This window comes from Trypanosoma cruzi, genomic scaffold (genome assembly GCF_000209065.1).
Source record: "Trypanosoma cruzi strain CL Brener 1047053516753 genomic scaffold, whole genome shotgun sequence".
Lineage (NCBI taxonomy): Eukaryota > Euglenozoa > Kinetoplastea > Trypanosomatida > Trypanosomatidae > Trypanosoma > Trypanosoma cruzi.
This window is the reverse complement of record NW_001849394.1, coordinates 19,883-35,949: the sequence shown is the minus strand read 5'-3', so window position 1 is coordinate 35,949 and position 16,067 is coordinate 19,883. Positions and strand designations below refer to the sequence as shown.

General features: G+C 44.2%; 10 protein-coding genes across 10 annotated transcripts, besides 21 other annotated features; all 10 read right to left on the bottom strand.

Annotated features, from left to right (window-relative positions):
- Positions 1–8,935: part of a sequence feature (heterozygous, Esmeraldo-like haplotype) that runs on past the window's edge.
- Positions 286–333: a sequence feature (A-rich).
- Tc00.1047053508277.90 (hypothetical protein, conserved) lies at positions 355–1,536 on the bottom strand (the record flags this gene model as incomplete). Its single annotated transcript, XM_815176.1, has 1 exon — positions 355–1,536. The coding sequence occupies one exon, from the start codon at positions 1,534–1,536 to the stop codon at positions 355–357; it is 1,182 nt and encodes a 393-aa protein (XP_820269.1).
- Positions 1,696–1,718: a microsatellite.
- Positions 1,719–1,757: a microsatellite.
- Positions 1,772–1,827: a sequence feature (T-rich).
- Positions 1,841–1,867: a microsatellite.
- Positions 1,890–2,711, bottom strand: Tc00.1047053508277.80 (hypothetical protein, conserved; the record flags this gene model as incomplete). Its single annotated transcript, XM_815175.1, has 1 exon — positions 1,890–2,711. One exon carries the CDS (start codon positions 2,709–2,711, stop codon positions 1,890–1,892), a length of 822 nt encoding a protein of 273 aa, XP_820268.1.
- Positions 2,782–2,807: a microsatellite.
- Positions 2,892–2,916: a microsatellite.
- Tc00.1047053508277.70 (hypothetical protein, conserved) lies at positions 3,024–3,614 on the bottom strand (the record flags this gene model as incomplete). The annotated part of the gene is made up of 1 exon (XM_815174.1): positions 3,024–3,614. One exon carries the CDS (start codon positions 3,612–3,614, stop codon positions 3,024–3,026), a length of 591 nt encoding a protein of 196 aa, XP_820267.1.
- Positions 3,650–3,685: a microsatellite.
- Positions 3,901–3,960: a sequence feature (T-rich).
- Tc00.1047053508277.65 (hypothetical protein, conserved) lies at positions 4,209–4,355 on the bottom strand (the record flags this gene model as incomplete). The annotated part of the gene is made up of 1 exon (XM_815205.1): positions 4,209–4,355. The coding sequence occupies one exon, from the start codon at positions 4,353–4,355 to the stop codon at positions 4,209–4,211; it is 147 nt and encodes a 48-aa protein (XP_820298.1).
- Positions 4,389–4,427: a microsatellite.
- Tc00.1047053508277.60 (hypothetical protein, conserved) lies at positions 4,674–5,864 on the bottom strand (the record flags this gene model as incomplete). The annotated part of the gene is made up of 1 exon (XM_815173.1): positions 4,674–5,864. One exon carries the CDS (start codon positions 5,862–5,864, stop codon positions 4,674–4,676), a length of 1,191 nt encoding a protein of 396 aa, XP_820266.1.
- Positions 6,089–6,113: a microsatellite.
- Positions 6,494–7,612, bottom strand: Tc00.1047053508277.50 (presenilin-like aspartic peptidase, putative; the record flags this gene model as incomplete). Its single annotated transcript, XM_815172.1, has 1 exon — positions 6,494–7,612. The coding sequence occupies one exon, from the start codon at positions 7,610–7,612 to the stop codon at positions 6,494–6,496; it is 1,119 nt and encodes a 372-aa protein (XP_820265.1).
- Positions 8,277–8,320: a microsatellite.
- On the bottom strand, positions 8,349–9,575 carry Tc00.1047053508277.40 (hypothetical protein, conserved; the record flags this gene model as incomplete). The annotated part of the gene is made up of 1 exon (XM_815171.1): positions 8,349–9,575. The coding sequence occupies one exon, from the start codon at positions 9,573–9,575 to the stop codon at positions 8,349–8,351; it is 1,227 nt and encodes a 408-aa protein (XP_820264.1).
- Positions 8,936–10,147: a sequence feature (haploid, Esmeraldo-like haplotype).
- Positions 9,632–9,654: a microsatellite.
- Positions 9,819–9,853: a microsatellite.
- Positions 9,934–10,629, bottom strand: Tc00.1047053508277.30 (hypothetical protein, conserved; the record flags this gene model as incomplete). The annotated part of the gene is made up of 1 exon (XM_815170.1): positions 9,934–10,629. One exon carries the CDS (start codon positions 10,627–10,629, stop codon positions 9,934–9,936), a length of 696 nt encoding a protein of 231 aa, XP_820263.1.
- Positions 10,148–10,975: a sequence feature (haploid, non-Esmeraldo-like haplotype).
- Positions 10,682–10,707: a microsatellite.
- Positions 10,976–11,334: a sequence feature (areas merged during assembly that could not be assigned to a particular haplotype. This can correspond to areas where the two haplotypes were merged or to regions with more than two copies in the genome that were merged during assembly.).
- Positions 11,192–11,217: a microsatellite.
- Positions 11,335–16,067: a sequence feature (heterozygous, Esmeraldo-like haplotype).
- On the bottom strand, positions 11,418–12,572 carry Tc00.1047053508277.20 (protein kinase, putative; the record flags this gene model as incomplete). Its single annotated transcript, XM_815169.1, has 1 exon — positions 11,418–12,572. The coding sequence occupies one exon, from the start codon at positions 12,570–12,572 to the stop codon at positions 11,418–11,420; it is 1,155 nt and encodes a 384-aa protein (XP_820262.1).
- Positions 13,218–16,067, bottom strand: Tc00.1047053508277.10 (condensin subunit 1, putative; the record flags this gene model as incomplete). The annotated part of the gene is made up of 1 exon (XM_815168.1): positions 13,218–16,067. A coding segment is annotated over one exon (2,850 nt), but the record flags the coding sequence as incomplete, so codon positions are not given.

Here is a 16,067-nt window from a genome sequence, read left to right as displayed (position 1 = left end):
GGAATATTCTGTACGACGCCTCAAGTCCCACTGGAAAAAAAAGAAAAAAAGAAAAAGAAGAACATGGATGCAGATGCAGGCAAATACATTGCAATCAAAGAAGTATACCCACGTTTTATTGAACATAAAGGGTGATTTATGCGCGTTGCAAGAGTACCCCATGAGGGTATAAGTCTAAAAGTCGGTTCTGTATGGTAAAATAACTAAAAAGGAAGGGAGGAAGGGAGGGAGTGAAATAGAATCGTCACCGGAATTTGAAGTAGTACAGTAAATACATTTCATCTGTTTTTTTGTTTTTTTTTTTCGCTTCTCTCTCTCTCTCTCTTTTTTTTTCCCTGAACATCGTTGTTGTTTCTATGGTTTGGGGGTCTTCTTCGCTACCCCTTTTTTAATGACTCGCTCGGGTGCCAAGTACGTCTCTGTTAGTAACGCATTGGCCTTTTCGAGGCGGAAACAGCCCGCTCTATCCATAACATCGTCATACACCGATTTCCCGTATCGGGTTTCTGCCAGCAGTGTAGCAATTTCCACGTCGCTCATGCGGGAATAAATGAGGTACGTCTTTGGCGGAACATTTACTCCGTCCGGGTGAATGTGGGAGATGTAAGTTCCCTGATCCGTGCTCCGACCCGCATTGGCCCTTTCCAAGTTACGCAGCGCCTTGAAATACAAACTTTCGCGGAATCGATCGGATTCCATGAGCATCTTATATTGTGTCGCCTCCGGCTCCGGCAGAGATGTCTTGGCGGTGGCAAGTCCACGGTACTGCGCAAAAAGCCGCACAATATCGAAGCGATCTACATCAAAGGTGGCGCAGTGAGACGCGCAGTACTTCTCAAACCGGGGTGCGTCCTCATCCGTGATAGGCATAAACTTCGCCCGCTCCTCCTCTGTGAGGCCGTCAAATTTTTTCGACAGATTTTCCCATAAATCACCTGAAACTATCCGGTTGACCGCAAGAACCCGCGAGACGGCTGTGAAAAGGGCCTTCTGCGTCGGAGCCACGCTTCTCAGCATCTCCACAAACGATTCAAAGTAGCGCATTTGCGGAAAATACCAGGCTGCTGGTAACGCTCGCTCCGTCTTCTTATTCTTGTCGCGGAGTGTCTTGGGCACCAGTTTCTCGCGAAGTTTTTTCTTGTGTTCAGATTTAAGTTGTGTCAATGTATTCCTCGCCATGTGGGCGGTAAAGAACTCGTCGCCGACACGCGCCACTTCCTCGGACCGAAACAGAAGTCGCATGAGTAAATTAAAATCATTAAACGACTTTTCATTGTCATGACCCTTAAGAACCCCAATTTCACGCGCGCGTCTGTTGTACCAGTGGCGCTGCCCACGAGTGAGTTGCTGCCAGCGTCGCGAAACAACCCGCATGTTCTCATGTCCATGTCGCAGGTTTTTAGCTGTGAGGACCTGCTCATTCTCCTGTATTTCCTTAGCAAAGAGTGAAAACCCGTTGATGTGATGACGTGCCTGTGCCATTCGGGCACCCTGAAAAGACTGAGCGTTGCCGCTAAGAAGGCAGTAACGTCTCATACTTGCGGGAGGGGCGAGGGCACGCTAAACACCTTTTAAATTTGTGTTGTTGTAATGTACACCAAGAGAAAGAGAGGAAAGAGAACTTTCATAGTGTATCAAAAGCAAGCAGACGTGCAATATCCAAATATTACAAAAGACTTTCATATCCATGTAAAAACACACACGCACACACACACACAAAAAAAAAAAAAAAAAAAAAAAAGAAAAGAAAAGAAAAACGGCAGCAGAACCAAAAAACAACAATAACAACAACAACAGGAAACAAAAATAAATAAACAAAGAGGAACATGTGCCAAAAATTCAACAACAACAACAACAACGACAACAAAGAGAGACATATTTTGAATATTTCACTTCACACGGGTACCATCCTGCAGCCCTAACAGCCACATTAGTGCAAAATGTGCGCCATACCACAACTGACCACCAAATGATGCCCGCTCAAGAATCATCTCACGACTACGGTACGACCAACGAAGACCCAGCTGACCGCTAAGGGTAGGGAGACTAATCTTCATCCGGTGCTTCACCTGCCCACTGTATGCCTCCTTCTGATAGCTGAAGACATACCACCGAGAGAAACGAGTGTTTATAACAAGAGATGTCACGGTCGTATCGCCACTCGCTTGTTTCCAGCACGATTGATCAAGAATAGAACGCAGAAAAGAATTCAGAAAAAGTGACTCTACGATTAACTTACTATTGTCCCACAGCCAAAATAAGTACGACTCACCGACGTCCTTGTTACTCATTGGAAATTCCTTTACCTCATAGAAACAGCTCGGGGCATGCAGCGCCCGCGCAGTCTCCCCCAACGGGCTCTCAAGGAGTGTAACAGAGTTCCAGAAGGTCATGGTAGGGCACGGGTTGGTGCTGCGCAGTGCATTATCATAGCCCACAAGTCCCAAATAGAGAGGAATTCGGTAGCGGGAGATAAAAAAACGCCCCTTTCGGTTACGCAAAGCTAGCGACGCAGCAAAAGCCACCAAAAATGAGAAGTCGGCATATTTGTTGTTGATATCATCTAGACAATGCTCCATAAGTCGCCATTCAACATTTGTCGGGGAGTACAAACGCCGCTGGGCGAGGTAGAGCAGCGTAAAGAAGTCTTTCCGTCGTGCATTTTCCTCCTGAAGAGCGGCCCTACTCACTCCTGGTTGGCTTAATAACATTCACGTGCTAATTAACACATACACACATGTAAGTGTGCGTGTGTTTGTGGTGAAAAAATAAGAGGGGAGGTAAAAATAAAAATAAAAAAAAAATAAGATAATAAATAGCAATTAAGAAACATAGCAAATAAGATACACTCAAAGAGAAACAGGCTTTTCTTCCGTAGTGTCATGCAATTCAAAGAAAAAAAAAAAAAAAAAAAAAGAGTGGCAGAGTGGCCTCCGGCCGCCGTGTCCGGAAGTGTCAAAGGGAAAGTTTCAGAGAAACAGACATGCCAGGAAAACAAGCCAAAAAGTAAAAAAAAAAAAAAATCACTCCACAAGTTCTACGACGCCCTGCTGAATTAACGTCTCGGCCTCTTCAAACCCTAATAAAATTTGTTTGCCCTTGTAAAGGCTAATCACCGCCCCGGAGATGGGGGAGACAAACACATGGTTCACTAAGCCACGAACCTCCAACTGCTGCGTCGAAGGAGGACGCCATGTGAAGGCTCTAAGATCTAACGGGACCGCAAATGATGTCATGTATTCCACCATAACATCATTATATTCCTGCAGAAAAGTTGATTCGAATGGGGTCAAAACATCCGACAAGGCGTTATCTTTCGCCTCCCACCACGCCCGTGTCATCTGCGATTTCCTCCACATCATGTATGCTAGGAGACAACGCTTGTCCCTCAAGTACTTGGCCCGGTAGTACTTCATGGAACTGGCGTAGAACGGCTGAGACGCATCGGCGTATGGGTTGCGTGAGATGCCTTCAAGATGACGGAAGGAGTCCGATACGCAATCCACGACGGCCTTCACCTTGCGCTCATTAAACGGCACCATCGTGCCTCCACTCACAACGAGCGCCCGCAGCTCATTGATGAGCTCAGCGGAAGGATCCACAGCGTCCTCCATTGGCACACAAAGTCCCCCGCCCTTTAAAGCTCAACCAACAACAACAACAACAACAACAACAACAACAACAAGAAGGAAAGCACAGCGTGGAGAAGACACACAAACACACATAAAAAAAAAAAAAAAAAAGAGAGGGGGAGGGTGCATCAACCCCCGAACACAAAGAGCACCCCACAGTGAAAGGCGGGAAAAACAGCCACAAAAACAACAATATTCCTTCGGGTAGACACAAACACACACACACAAAAAAAAAAAAAAAATTATGCCGCCTCCGCTAAAATTCCCTAAAAAAAAAAATATATAGAAAAAAAAAAAAAAGAGAATTAAAACGCGAGAATAAAACAAATTAAAGATGACGAAACACAAGAAGTCCCATTAGTTCCCCCGCCTGAGCTGTCAATCCTCGAAGTCACATGTGTTCTCAGCACGCCCCACCAATTCTACTCGTTTTATTTGTTTCGCTTATTTTGTTTAGTTCCGTTTTCCCCAATTTTGGGGCGTAAAAAGTCGGGGGATTTCTTCTTTTTTTAAAAATTAATTTCGTGCAATGCATAAAAAGGAGGCGCACCGGGACAAGGAGCACAGATGCAAACATCAACGCACCGACTTTGGCTTCAGCGAATGGCTCGGGGCATTCTTGTCACTCCCTGAACGATCATGGTGGGCGTTTTCATACTCCTCGGCAAGAACATCCGCCTTGTCCTTCGGTGGAACGTAATCCTCATTTTCCTTTGGGGGCATCTTTATTGCGTTCCTTTAGTTTTCTGGCTCCTGTTTTTTTTTTTTTTTTTTTTCCTTTTTTTTCCCTTTTTTGTAATCTTGATAGCTTGGATTTGCTTCTATGACCGATGAATGCTTCCGGTATCTAATACAAAAAAGAAAAGAAGCAGCGAGAGAAAGATGAGGTTAGTACACAGCATGCACACATGCTCATGTAGGTATCTTTCCACATAGAGTAAGAAGAAGAAATAAAAAAAAACAGCAACAAAAAACAAGAGAAATAGCGAGTAAAGGAAAAAGACATCACACACGCGCCCAATAAAAACTCAAATCTCATGCTCAATCTTCCGCCACCGTCTCTAAACTCATGTGCTTCCTACGCTTTGCGGTGATGTGCCTCTCCTGGGCGGGATCAAACCCTTCCCCTGCTGACTCTGGTAATGCCCAGAATGGGGTCGGACGCAAGTAAGCATTGGCTGTGATTTGGTCGGAGAGAACGGGGTCAAGGACCATGGCATTAAACTTCTCAAAGTCAATCCACGTATGCCAATTTCCGTCAATTTTAAACCGTTTCTGCGCCAACAGGACGCATCCGGAATGCTCATGCAGCGAGGCCACTTCATACTCCTTCCCGTCAAATATCACGTCACACAACCGCTTTCCATACGCCTTCAGTTGTTCCCATGACGGAACATTTTTGATACGAAGAATACTTTGACTGTTTCCTGAAAACGCCGGCGTAAGGCGTTTTAGTTCAACAAAGTTCGGTCGACCGGTTTCAAAAAGGCTTTTGTACTCCAACAAGTTTTCCTCGCTCATGTTAAATTCATTGATCATTGTTAAACGAAAAACAGTCCTCTCCCTTCTCGCACTCATGTAAATCACACTCTGTTGAAAGCGTTCCCAGTAATCGGGAAACACGGGGCGGTCCAAAATCTTCATTGTTTCCCTGTTGGGGGCATCCACGCTGAGGTACAACTGCGTGACGGGCGTTAACTCCCTCAACGCATCAGGGAATTGACCGTTGTTGACAAGAAATGTGGAAATTCTTTTTCCATGGAGAAGATGAAGAAAGGCGTTCACGTACGGGTACAAGACACTCTCACCAACAAGCGAAAGTGCACAGTGCCTTGGGTTCATCGCCTCCTCCAGTTTCTCGTCTGTCACACCCGGCATGCCGCGTACCCCTTGAATCAACGATTTGTGACTTGACAACATTCCATCCACAATGGCCTGCGGGTCATCCACCTGCCATTTCCACTTCGTTGCCGTAGGGTTAGTATTTAAGCGCCAGCAAAAGACGCAATTGTTTGCACATGCCATGCTTGGGGTGGCCTCCATACAGCGGTGTGATTGAACTCCATACATTGTCCACTTGTAACACCCACCCCTACCACGCATCATGGACTTTTGCCAGCGGCAAAGCTTCACAGCACTATGAGTCCCCACCAGAGAATACATGGATCCCAGCGTGGCGCGGCGTCTCTCCGACAGCATCGGCCGGCTCGCTATTTTTTCGATAACATTCATTGCTATATTCACTACAGACAATTGTGAAAAGGAATAAACACAGCGGAGGATACGTTTCGTTCTTGTAGGGGGCTCCTTTTTTTCTTTCTTGTTTTCCCCTCAGGCCGTAAAATAAAGATGTTGCCCAAACGTCATTGGGCGTTGTTGACGGGTTTGGGGTTTACTAAATGAAATCCCTGGCGATTTCATGCATGACTGCATCAAAGAGTTGCCAGGGCCAATTGCACACACACACACACACACACGCACTTGTAATTATCCGGAGGGAATCCAGTAGCCAGCAACGCTTCCCCTCATGGGGTTGTTGTTGTTGGCGCAGGGCTGACGGCATCGACCAGCGCCCGGACCGGCCGCGTATGACTGAGGCACGCAGTTGTAAACGCCATGAGGTGTGAAGGCACGTGTTACCGCAGTGCGGGTCATCAAATTCATTTGAGAAAACACGAGAAAAAACAACAAACGAAAAAAAAACTAAATGTGGAATTCCTCATGAAATTACGCCCGGCAGTAATCATTTCCTTCGCTTTCACTCTCGTTTTCTTTCTTTCTGTGTGTATGTGTGTGTCCATCACTGACACGCAATTGTACGGACCAACAGACATGTTTTTAATGTTTCATTTTTACTCATCTCAAAGCGCAAGCACTGAAAGCGCTGCGAAGTAGTCCAGTGGGGTAACGACGAAACGGTACAAAAAGAATACGGCCACACCAAAGCATATAGATATAGGCAACGCGGGGAGAGCGGGAAAGCGACTTTTGTACATCAGCAACGTTGTCAAAGTGGCCACCAGACCAAAACAAACGGCTACGGTGGACGCTGCCCATGGCATAAATGCGTATAAAGCTGCTCTAGCACTTAAAACGCTATAAAATATAAAATCACCCAGACCTAATTTGAATGGACTACGGTCCAGGGCATAATAAAGGCGAGACACAGATGTCATTTGAGAAGATGTTTTGGAATCAGCATCGTTGCTACTATTATTTTCACGTGAGCCATCCCGTGTATGCATGTCCTCGCCCGGGGGTACTCCCACACGTTCTGCTGTTTGCATCGATGGATTCGCACTTGAATTATACACAAATCCGGGGAGCGGTTCATTTCTTTTCTCTGCAATCTGAATGAGCATCTTAAGTGGCCCCCGCGGGCTTAGTACAGCAACCATATCGTATAGCGCGACAAACACAAGCATCGACCATGTGCTCCACTCTGAAAAAAACGTCATTGACCAACCCACAATGACTGACACCACCACCAGATAAAACTGCGCAAGGACGGGGTGTGCGTAGTAAAAAATAGAGACAAGCCCAACAATACCAGCGTTCCAAAGTAAAAATGAGGATGTAATAAAGTCGTATGGTATCTGAAACCGCGTACAGAAGAGATCCATCCACATCCACGTCATGAAGAAAAGCGTAAATCCTGCCGAAAAGAACAAAACTGCAAAAAGAACCTTCTCACAATGACACGCGTATAACAACACCATTAAAAATGTCATAACGGTCAGCATTGCAACAAGAATCAAGGCATTCACTATGGAAGAACCAATCTTGCCCCGAATGGTGTCATGCGCTTCCTCATCCATAAAGGAAAAAATAGGTGAAAATTGCTGGTCAGCAACAAAACTGGACAGATTCAACACACTCCATGAAACTAAAAGCATACATGCAAACACAGGTACAAGCAGTGCCGCAATGCGCCTTCCTACAAGCAAGGCCACACCGTCTATCGGTATTTTCTGCTGCATCTCTGAGAAACCCCTGACTCAACTGAAGGCCCAAAAAAAAAAAAAAAAAGATAAGATAAGAGGAAAACACGCATTACAAGTCAACAAGGAGTACGCATATGAGGCCCAAAGATAACGGTAAAAGAAGCACGCAAATATATATATATATATGCAGTTAAAAATAATGACGGGATAAAAGAAGACACAATACCTTCCCTCTCCCTTTCTTTTTTCCTTTTGCTTCGTACCCTTCTTTTTCTTGTTCTATTTTATGTTTGCCCCTAGAACAACAACAAAAAAAGCAACAGGCTTTCGTGTGGGATGCATGCAACGAGGCGGCAGAGGTTAGGGAAAACATACATAATACATGCCCTGCATTATCCGACGCAGACAAGCCCCTCCCTTTCCTCCTGCTCACTCCGTTGCCTCCCGTACAAACACTTCCCCGCCCTGAGGAGGAAAGGGAAAAATAACGGGTAAAAAAAACAACAAAAACAAAAAAACCAATGCACATTAATGGATCAAAATCATTATTTTCCCTAGCCTCTCAATCCACTCACACCACCCCTCATTCTCCCTTTTGCTTGCATTTTGCACGCCTCTCCTCATCCTCCTTCCAATTATAAGCCCCAGCGGTAGGATCCACGCACGGAACACAATTAGCCAAATCGCTAAAACAAACGAGAAAAAAAACAAACAACAACAAAAAAAAAAAAAAAAGAAAGAAAATTTTGCTTATATACGGCTGCAATGAACACTACGACAGCGACGGGGGTACAAGTGCGCCTGGAGGCTTATGCCGGATGTAGAGAAACAGGGGCTTGATCATTCCAACAAAGAACACCAATGCTGCTACTAATGCAATCATAGAAAATGCCATTATTCCTTTACTTTCCTGAAATGGGACCTTCACATTCATGGTAAACAAACCGGGAATAATAGAAATTGGCATTGCCACCATCATTACTTCTGTCAAGACAGTGCTCACAAAATCCATCCAGTAGCAGTGTTGTAACAATCGCATCGACACTCCACTTACAAGACTCATACTTGACAGATTAAGAACATCGCGACCTTTTCGAAGATGTTCAATGGAAAGTAGTAAACCAGAGAGCAGTCTCTGGTAACGACTCAAAGCACCGGAGTCTGCTGTAATAAAAATGCGGCGCATGACCGGCAACAACAACTGCTGAATAAGTCGCTCTTTAGCCAAAAATGTTGTTTGTACTCGAGTGAGTCTGTGGCGCAGATCCTCAATACGGCGCAGTAAGTCCATCTGATCGCATTGAGAGGGTTGAATTTGAAGCACCAACTCATTCACATTGTCCACTTCGACAAGCAAAGAAGAAGGTTCCTTCTGGTATTCCTTCACGAACGCAGTAATGAGGGAACACACAAGGATCGACACGGGCTCGGTATGAGGGTTTAAAGAGGATAAGATAAACTCCATCTGGGCCCTCACCTCGTCTCCCCCCGCAACAGGCCTACGAAAAATCGTAAGCAAAAAGCGTTCAAACGCAATCATACACACTCTTACAGGCTCTTCCCCTTCATCTCCCAATGAAGCTTGAGTTGCGTGCCTAGCAGCAACATGGATACATACATATCCACATAAAGGAAATATTTCAGCAACATCATTGTCATTTCTTCCACTCTTCACATCTTCTTTCGTAGAAGAATGAATAGGGAAATAAGAAATCACCTTTTCAATAGTTGCATCATCGTCGCATTCAAGTTCAATCCATGCAAAGTCAACGGGCTTCAAATTTGTATCCACTATATCCGTGTTATCGGTCTCCTCATCGTACAATTCCGCCATAGATGGAATGATGAGTTCCTTGTGGGACTTGGGAACAAATGGAAGTGATTGTACCGCACTCATGGCTTCCGCAAGATCACTTATTTTGTACGTTTGCATTGGCCCCGACACTCCGTCCCTTCGGACAAGCAGTCGAATCTTTCCGGTATCTGCGTGGCTTTCCATGTTTCGTATTCCACCATCTTTTTGCATAAAACAGAAGAAGCAATGACAAAAAACATAAAAAGAAGAAGAAGAAGAAGAAATAATAATAATAATCATCATCATCATAATCAAAGAAAAACAAACAAACACGGCAGAGAAAAAATAAAAGTGAGTGCGGTTCAACAATGACTTCAAGAATCAGATGAAGGCAGTTGACTGCTCCAAAAGGGGGACAAGAGCAATAAAATAAAATTTAACAACAACAAAAAAAAAAAAAAAAAAAAAAAGAAGAAAAAAAAGGAATCTGAAGAACAAATGACACAATATCTATTCTATTACTCACCCTAAGTTTTTTCTCCATGACCATTCCTTCTTGCGCTCAATTCCATCCAGCACGCATACGGAGGCAGTTCCGGGTAGAAGGCACCGAAGGCTTACTTGCCTTCACATGCAACGGTCCCTCAAGCTGAGTTCCACTATACCACGCATCGCCGGCCCGATATTCCCGACTTTGTCTGGTGAATTTGGGATGAGCTAAGATATCTGCTCTAAATATAGCTGCCCGCTCTGCACGTGAGAGGGTGGCAAGGTACGGGTTGCTAAACCCTTTCGCAACGCGTTTCTTCTCCAAGGCATGCGGGGAAACATCAGAGTGAGTAGGGCATGACTTTCGAGCCGCCTGCACATCTGCGGCTTTTCCTTTCAAATCCCAGCAAAGTGCAGACTCAATTTCAGGTCTGCCAGTAAACTTATCCATCCGCTGGTAATGATAATTGAGTTCTTGTAAGTCAACTCGTCTTTCAAATCTTGAGTTATCTGCCCCACGCAGGTGCTCCGTGGGGCTTGCGTCTTCAGAAAGTGAAGGAACACCATGACAAAAGGGCAAAAATTCGGTATCCCCTGCGAGTTGATCCGCCGCTCTTTTTTTGGCCAACGCCACTGATTTCTGAGTCTTCGTGGGCTCAAAGGGGCATGGATTTCCTTTGAAGCCCACCCTGCTGCGCTGAATCAACCATTGGAGGCGATTTAATGACTTCTCCTGATATGTTCTTTCCCCCTTTGTTATTTTTGTCATGCGGACGGCAACTTATTCATTGCAAACAAATCAAGTGCGCACAATGATGTAAAATAATAATAATAATAATAATAATAACATAAACACAAAAAGTTCAAGAGAAGGAAGGGAAAAGGATAGCAACAATAGTATATAAGCACAGGAAATGCATGCATGCAAATTTACATATTCAAAAAGGGAAACGGCCACATATAAATCTTTTATAAATGGGCCCACAAATACAGCAAATAAGAGTGGGAGAAAGCTTTACAACACAAGGGGTGGAAGACGCAGAAAATAACAACAGAGGACAAATAACAACAACGCAAATATTCACCTGAATGAGGCCTAGCTCCCCTCCTATTCTCAAAAAGAGACAAAACACAAAGAAGACCACAAGTTGTTTCAATGCACCCGACATCCCCCACAACTCGGAGGGGATTCAGACAACACTCAATACGCCCATCAACAAATAGGTGCAAAACACACCTGCTGCGATAACCGGGCATGCCGCAATATCACGAATTGGCATCCTTTCGTGCCCCACAACCGCCGGACTTCCCTGTGCAGAGGGCAATTGCAGTATTATTATTATTATTAATTATTATTTATTGGTAGTGGGTGGACAAAGAACTCACACCCTGCTGCCTTCCAACGTGCGGTATCGTCGGAAGCAACTCAAGTTCCCAGTAAAGAAACAGCGGGGACCAAGAATGCAATATATCACCTTTCTTGGCCCATCCGGACGCCCGTTCTGTCCAAATGGTTCTAAAAGAAGATGCTGGGTAACACTCGCTGTTTTTCATAATTCAGGCATTCTCAACCTCATGAAAGCAGGCGTCACAGACTCGCTCAGGGTCTGTATATGATGATTCTGGTATCACACAGGTGTTAGACGAACAGGAGTTGCAGAAAACTTTCCCACAATTCCGACAGTGATGCCGTCGTCTCCAAAAGCCAAATAATCTATCACATCCCTTGCATGAGCTAACCGTTGAGTCATCCACCCACTCGACCTTGCGAATCCAAAAACTTGACAAATCCTTCGTTGTAAGATTCTCAAAATCAACATTTTCAAAGAATGGGTGCCTTTTTACTTCCTCCATGCCAGGACGCTGAACGGGATTTTTTATCAGAAGCTTTGATATCAGATCTTTCGCATCGCTATCCAAGTCTTCAGGGTAGTGAGGCTCCTTTTCAAGTATACTTTTTATGAGAAGATATTCTGTTGGCTCATCAAAGGGACGTCTTCCCACCAACATATGATATAATACGCAGCCACATGCCCAGTAGTCAGAGGCAGTACAGGTATAATTGTCTTGTAAAAGCTCAGGCGACATATAATGCGTCGTACCGCAAAACGTCTGGGCACGACCTTTACTAGATTGTTCACCCTCTGGACGTTCATCAGCAGATTGACACACCACTGCTGTGCCAAAATCAATAAGCTTAATATGCTTGCTGCTTGTAAGCATTATATTTTCTGGTTTAATATCACGGTGTAAAATGGTAATTGGCTTCAAAGGTGCATTAGGAACAATCGGAAGGCTTTGCTTAGGTGCATAGTGCAGGTACCAGACAGAAGAAAAAAGTTCCGCTAAAACATAACGTGCGGCGTCAAGGGGTAGCTTTTGGCGCGATGTAATGGCGTGGAGAAGCTCTCCTCCGTCGCACAATTCGGTCACGTACATGAGATCATCCGGTGTCTGCATCGAGGCAAGAAAACGAACTATATTTGGGTGTTTGCACATAAGAAGCATGCGAGTTTCCCTTCGCGCCACTTCAGCCATACGATTCCTTTCCTCATCCGAAGGAGCGGTGAGGATTTTTCGCTTTGAAATAAGTTTCACAGCATATCGCATACCATTCGGGATGTAACGCGCAACCAAAACCTTACTAAAGGCCCCTGTACCTAATGTTTTCTCAAATTCAAAGTCATCCGGCGACATTCGTGTGGTCGTCATGGTTGGATCAGACAAATCGAGGAGGTGGCAGCGAAACGGAACAGAAACAAAGAACAGGTACCACCTTCTTAAAACTCTACTGCAGATAAAAGAGAAGAAGAGATGTGGGGGAGGAATAAGCAACAATAGGGCTATAGGCTCAAAAACTCAAGCTGCTCACGGCAAACAAAATAGCACAATGGGTGATAAAGAAAGAAACGGGAAGACATGCAATACAAAACAAAATTTTGAGTAGGCGACTCTATCCACTTCTGAGGTTTCGTTAAGAAACTTTTCAAATATTGCGAAACATTCATTGATAAAAACAATAATGTTGGAGCATCGACAAAAGTCAAGATTTGCTCATAGTTTTCAATATAAAAAAAAAAAAAATGTCTATTTCTCTCGTTTCTCTGCCTGCTCTGAGACAAGAAAAACTATATCAACCCTCTAATTGTTTGTGTAAGCATATCAAAAACACCCATCCCACTCCAAAAGAGAGAAAATAAATAAATAAATCTTTTCTATTCTGCACGCACGTACCTGCGTAAGTGCGGGTCTAAATTAAGTGATTCTGGCGCCCCGAAAGGATCGTTTTTTTTTTTTCCATTCTCAATGTCCCCTTCCCGGTGCGTTTGTGCTACCTGCACAACAATCTCTGCTGCTTCACGGTACTGTTTCAGTCTCTTCTCTCTCTCCATCTGAAGCGACAGAACGCGTTTCCTCGTAGCCAGCCTCCAAAGAACAAGAGTCCGCTTGCATTCGTAACTCCCACTCTTCAATTGCAGCCTTGTCACGACGCTCATTCCCAACGCGTTGCCCAACTCGTTTGGCCTTTCCTGCTATATTCTTGAAGTAGTCCAAAACAACTTCATCACGTAGCCACTGCTTGTACTGCTGATAGCATGCCTCGGAGGTTATTTTCTTAATAGATCGCTCTGTAGAATAGGTAAGTTCATGAAGGCAAAAGGCTAAATTACGCGCCATTTGAAGCTTTCTTTTACTGCGCTCAGAGTAAGGCTCAAAGCGCAGACACAATCGCTCAATGAGGGACTCCGTCGGTTTATCCCCTTCTACGCGTTCAAGCAGGGATCGCATAGCCAATTGAAATCGATCAGGAGGTATAGATTGGCTCAGTTGTGCAACAAGTGGAGGAATCAAATTACCTGTTTTTTCCTTTTCCTTCATGGCCAAGTTCTGAACAAATGCTATAGCATTGTTCGCAATCGTTTCATCGGGATCTGCGACAAGCTTCACAATGGTATACAAATGGTCCCTGATTCGAAGCATCTCTCCAAGAACGAGGTGAGAGCAAACCTGAATCGTCACTGCACGAACTCTCAAATCATCATCGTTGAGAAGTCTAAAAAATCCAGTCGTTGGCACCTTCAGGTACGGAGCAAGCAGGTTTGGATGCACGCAAGCCAAATCACCCAAGGCGATCACCGCGTTCGTCTTGACCACCCAGGACTCGCGTTTTTCAGAGACAATAGCAAAAAGTAGATTCAGGTTCTGTTCACAAAAAGTTTCGCTTATAACCATAAGTTCAGAAAGAGCCATAACGGCACATACTCTCTCCAAGGCTTTTTCCCCAAAATGTTCGGATTTTTCCCGGCAAGCTGCAACAACATACTTGGAGTATCGATACCATACTGATCCCTCTGACATAATGGCATTCTTCCGTCTTTGAGCCAACTCCTGAATAGCATGTCTCTTGTATTCATGAGACCCTATTCCAAGTTCTTTGTGCATAACATCCGCGTTGCTATTACTGTTTATATCATTTAGTGGCTTCTGGGACATCACTTCTGCATCAAGTCTCTTTAGTTGTTGTCGTTCCGCAGAATCTACGGCGACAAGTTGTTTAATTGCCGTTCGTCCCAATAAGAAAAATAGCTGCGTCAAACTATTTGGTTCTGTTTCAATTCGGCGAACGATGTAATCCAAGACGTAAGTGTATACTAAAGCAGGTGATTCGCATAGACTATGAATGGCATTCACTGCTGCATCCGCAAGCATTAGCCAAGAAGAAATTGTCGATGTACGTCGACAAAGGTGAATCACAATTTGTTCCAATATAACATGCTCACGCGGTTCAACCCTCACAGGTATCGGTTGGTAATGTGGATTTTGATATTCACTCTCTAGGCTCTTCAAACAATACGCAAGAAGTACATTATCTTTTATGGCATCTGAACGCAAAAACTCTACTATACTCTCTTTTCTTGCACAAAGTTCTCGCCAATCATGTTTACATAAAAGGCTAAAAAGCCGCATAGCTGTGCGTCTATCAGTAGGTGAAACATCATGGTCCATTGATCCTTCTGCAATACTCCACACGGCATCCATAAATTGACCCGATATCAGCCGTGAGAAGGAGGGATTGCTTTTCATCAGGTCAAAAATACGATCAACAGCACTGACATCACCTTCCGTGGCCCCACGCAAAAACCCAATCAACTTGTGGGCACTGGCCGTATTTCGCATCAAAGATGAGGCTGATGTTTTCGCAAATGCAGTAAACACAACCTCCACAAAGGCATCACGTACAGCGCATTGTATTTTAATTTCCCCTTCAAATATCATAACTAGAACACGGAGAAATGCCTTTTCTGAACCTTCAATGCGATATTCATTGCATGCGACAATAAGTTTGATAGCCTCTATGGCATCACGTTCTGTGCGACTATCTAGTAACGTGGTAGCGTGGCACAAAGCCTTCTTTATTAATTCAGCAAATTCAAGTGCTTTTTCGTAAAAAATCAGCCTATTTATCATGGAACTCTGCTCGTCTGATAATTGAAAAGACTCTGTTGCGTTTTCTTCAGATTCACAAAAAAAACCATTTGTTTCAACTTCAACAGGTCGGCATGTACTTCTCAACTTATCCAATCCTTTTCGAAAAATATCATCAGAATCAAACATCCTTGCTGCTGTTATTCGAGATTCTTCCAGTTTATCACGAACCAAACAGGAGTTTAAAACATGTCCGAACCAGTTTTTACGCAAAATACAAGCAATAACCTGAAGTGCAGAATCCCTGACAAGATGATTTCGATCTTCTAATCGTCCAATAATTGCATTTGTTACGGCAAGATGAAAACGTTTTGGAATTGCTCGAGCTTCTACGAGTCGTTCCCACATATGGATGGTGTGGTTACGAACAAATGGGTTACAATCCATTATGCGGAATAATATTTCACTAAGATATTTATCCTTGGTTTCTTCTTCATCATCTGTACTACGCATGGGTCCCGTATACCTTTGAATAACCATCTCTGTTATACAGGTTATCACGGATTTGCGTATCTCATAACTTTCACTATGAATGGTTTGAACAATCACATCGGCCATCCGAACAGTGACACTTACACATTGCTTTGCAACCTCGCTAAAAAACAATGCCATATTTTTTGCGGCTCCAGCATCTCCGGAAACGTCATGAAGTGCAGCAACGGCCATTCCTTCAACTAGCACGGTAACAATATTAGTGGTAGAATCATTTGAAATATCCCC